General features: G+C 51.2%; 1 protein-coding gene across 1 annotated transcript in view; it reads right to left on the bottom strand.

Moving 5' to 3' along the window:
* Position 1: 1 nt before the first annotated feature.
* The window catches only part of ZIC4 (Zic family member 4), a gene marked incomplete at its 3' end in the record, with an annotated part of 15,480 nt that continues 13,150 nt past the window's right edge, over positions 2-2,331 (bottom strand). The window contains exon 5 of the mRNA XM_017726396.1: positions 2-246. Within this exon, the coding sequence (XP_017581885.1) occupies positions 2-246 (245 nt within the window). The remainder of the gene's footprint in view (positions 247-2,331) is intronic.

The following is a 2,331-nucleotide window of genomic DNA, read 5'->3' as shown; positions in this document are numbered from 1 at the left end:
AGTCCGAGGAGGGGGACACCAAGGAGGGCGTGGAGGACTCGTAGCCGGAGCTGGGAGGAGGGGATTTGCAGTGCACTTTCATGTGTTTTCTCAGGGAGCTGGGGTGGGTGTAGGACTTGTCGCAGCCTCTCACTTTGCAGTTGTAGGGCTTGTCGCTGGTGTGGACATGCGAGTGCTTCTTCCTGTCGCTGCTGTTGGCGAAGCGCCTGTCACAGCCCTCGAATTCACATTTGAACGGCTTCTCCCCTGCAGGAGGCAATGGGCGAGCACAGCCATTAGCGGCGGCGGCGGGGCCGGGAGCAGCGCATCCCGCACCCCCTCCAGCCCACAGCCTCCCCGAACCCCTCTCTCCGGCCCTGACACGACTCCTCTCCCCGCTGCATCTCTCACTAGCCCTGCCCTTCCCCGCGGGTCCCGCCGAGCATCCCCCGGAGCCGTCGCTCCGTTCCCACCCGGATGCGCGGCCGGCTCCGCGCGCGGAGCACCCGGCCAGGCCAGCTTCTCCTTCTCTTTCCCCTGCCCTGTGTATGTGTCATCGTGGGGGTTTGTGCAAAAGACAAAGCTCCGAAACAAGGAAAACTTAGAGGAGAACTGCTCGTTCCGAGCAAACCTGTGCTGTCCCCGCAGACTCCGAAGTCCTGCAGAAAGAGCGGTCAGTGATTTATCCCTTCGAAGGCTTTTACGTTAAATACATTTCTCACAGTCCCCCAGGTGCACGTAGAAATGTTTCTCATAACCTGGCCAGATCATATTTTATCCACTTCATACTTGCACTGATTACAATGCCATGGAAGATCCACATCCCCTTCCTTTCCCCGCTTCCCAGCTTGCTGATACCATGTGCTAAAGAATGAAATACTTCAGAAATACATTGATTGTGGGGGCAAAACGATAAAGATTCAGCAGAAGGATGACTAGGCCAGTGCACGGCACTGTCGGGAGGGTAGGATTCCCTTTTCATTTCAACCTACACAGTCATTGAAGGAATTGCAATCGGGATTAAATTGTCTGATCATATAATAAGTGATGTTACGCATAATAGAAATACAATCGTGTTGCTGGAGTCGTGTGAAAGTTTAACCTCGAATCGTGTGGACCTGGCATAGTAGACGATACACAGGAGGTTTTCAAGGAAACATGCCACAGCCAGCTTCAGGATGAAATGCGGACGGCATTATTGTTGCTGACAATAGCAAACTGCAAAAGCCTGCTTGCCAAGGGGTACCCAAGTCCTGCACCAACCGACTACGAAAATAACCTCCTCATCCATCAAAAGTCAAAAAGTATCAGGACTGAGAGGACTCCACAAAAATACATGGCCTAACCTTAACGTGAAGTGCAAACAAAGCAACTGCGTTCACCATCATGGCGTATGTGGCCCGAAAGGACTTCCAATATTTGGTTTTGTGTGTTTGTTTTGGTTTGGTTTTTTAATTTCTTGGGTTGTGCATTTGTGGTTGACGTTTTTATTTTTTTCCCTCTCAATTCGTCATGATTAAATTTAGGAGAGACTCAGCCTACGCTGGGCTCGGCTGCGAGCAGAGGTAAATAAAGGAAGGCATTCCAAATATTTCACATGAATGCACTTTATGCAAGGTGGGTGCAAAAAGCTCATGGCTCCGCGTTTAATGTATGCCCTTTCCTCACTGTAATACTCAGTGCGGAGCACTGACATCCTGCACCGCTAACATTTGCACAGAGAATGGGTAAATACCTGGCTTTGGAGGGAAGGGATGGAAGAGGTTAAAAATAAGGTCTCTCACAAAACGATGCGGATTCTGTAACTAAATACTGTCGACATACAGAGGTGCATATGCATAGACACACGCCCGCCTATAATCTAATTAGAGTTCCACGTAAGGAAATAATTTGACCTTCAGCATCTAAGTTGAGACAACAAATCAAGGATATTAGTGTAGTACAAGCAAGCAGTAAGTTAGGAGACCCCAGGGAAAGCCATCCTCATAAGCACTGCTTGTGCAAAGTGAGTTCCATTCAGGTAAAAGCAGGCTGCGCCGCACTGCGCTTTGCCGAGTTGAAAAATGTTCAACTTCGCTTAACCCCCCTGAAAGAGCCACTGAAAGGTCCGTCCGTGCAGCCGGGTTTCAAGTGGGAAGAGGGCAGCATTTTCTCAGCTGCCCGGGTTGCATTCCATGAACGCCTCAATAAAGAGGAGCCATCCGAGCCATTTGCAAGTATTCCTTTCGCGAGAGCAGGTTTTCTTACGCGGAAATCCCTGCCCGGCAGGGAGAGGACACTGCGCGGGTCCCGGCTGCCTCAGCCTGGGCACGGAGCCGCAGCCCCGCACAAAGTTCCGCGGGCGGTGGCGAC

Source organism: Corvus brachyrhynchos, unplaced genomic scaffold (genome assembly GCF_000691975.1).
Source record: "Corvus brachyrhynchos isolate BGI_N302 unplaced genomic scaffold, ASM69197v1 scaffold221, whole genome shotgun sequence".
Taxonomy (NCBI): domain Eukaryota; kingdom Metazoa; phylum Chordata; class Aves; order Passeriformes; family Corvidae; genus Corvus; species Corvus brachyrhynchos.
This window is presented reverse-complemented; position numbering and strand designations above follow the sequence as displayed.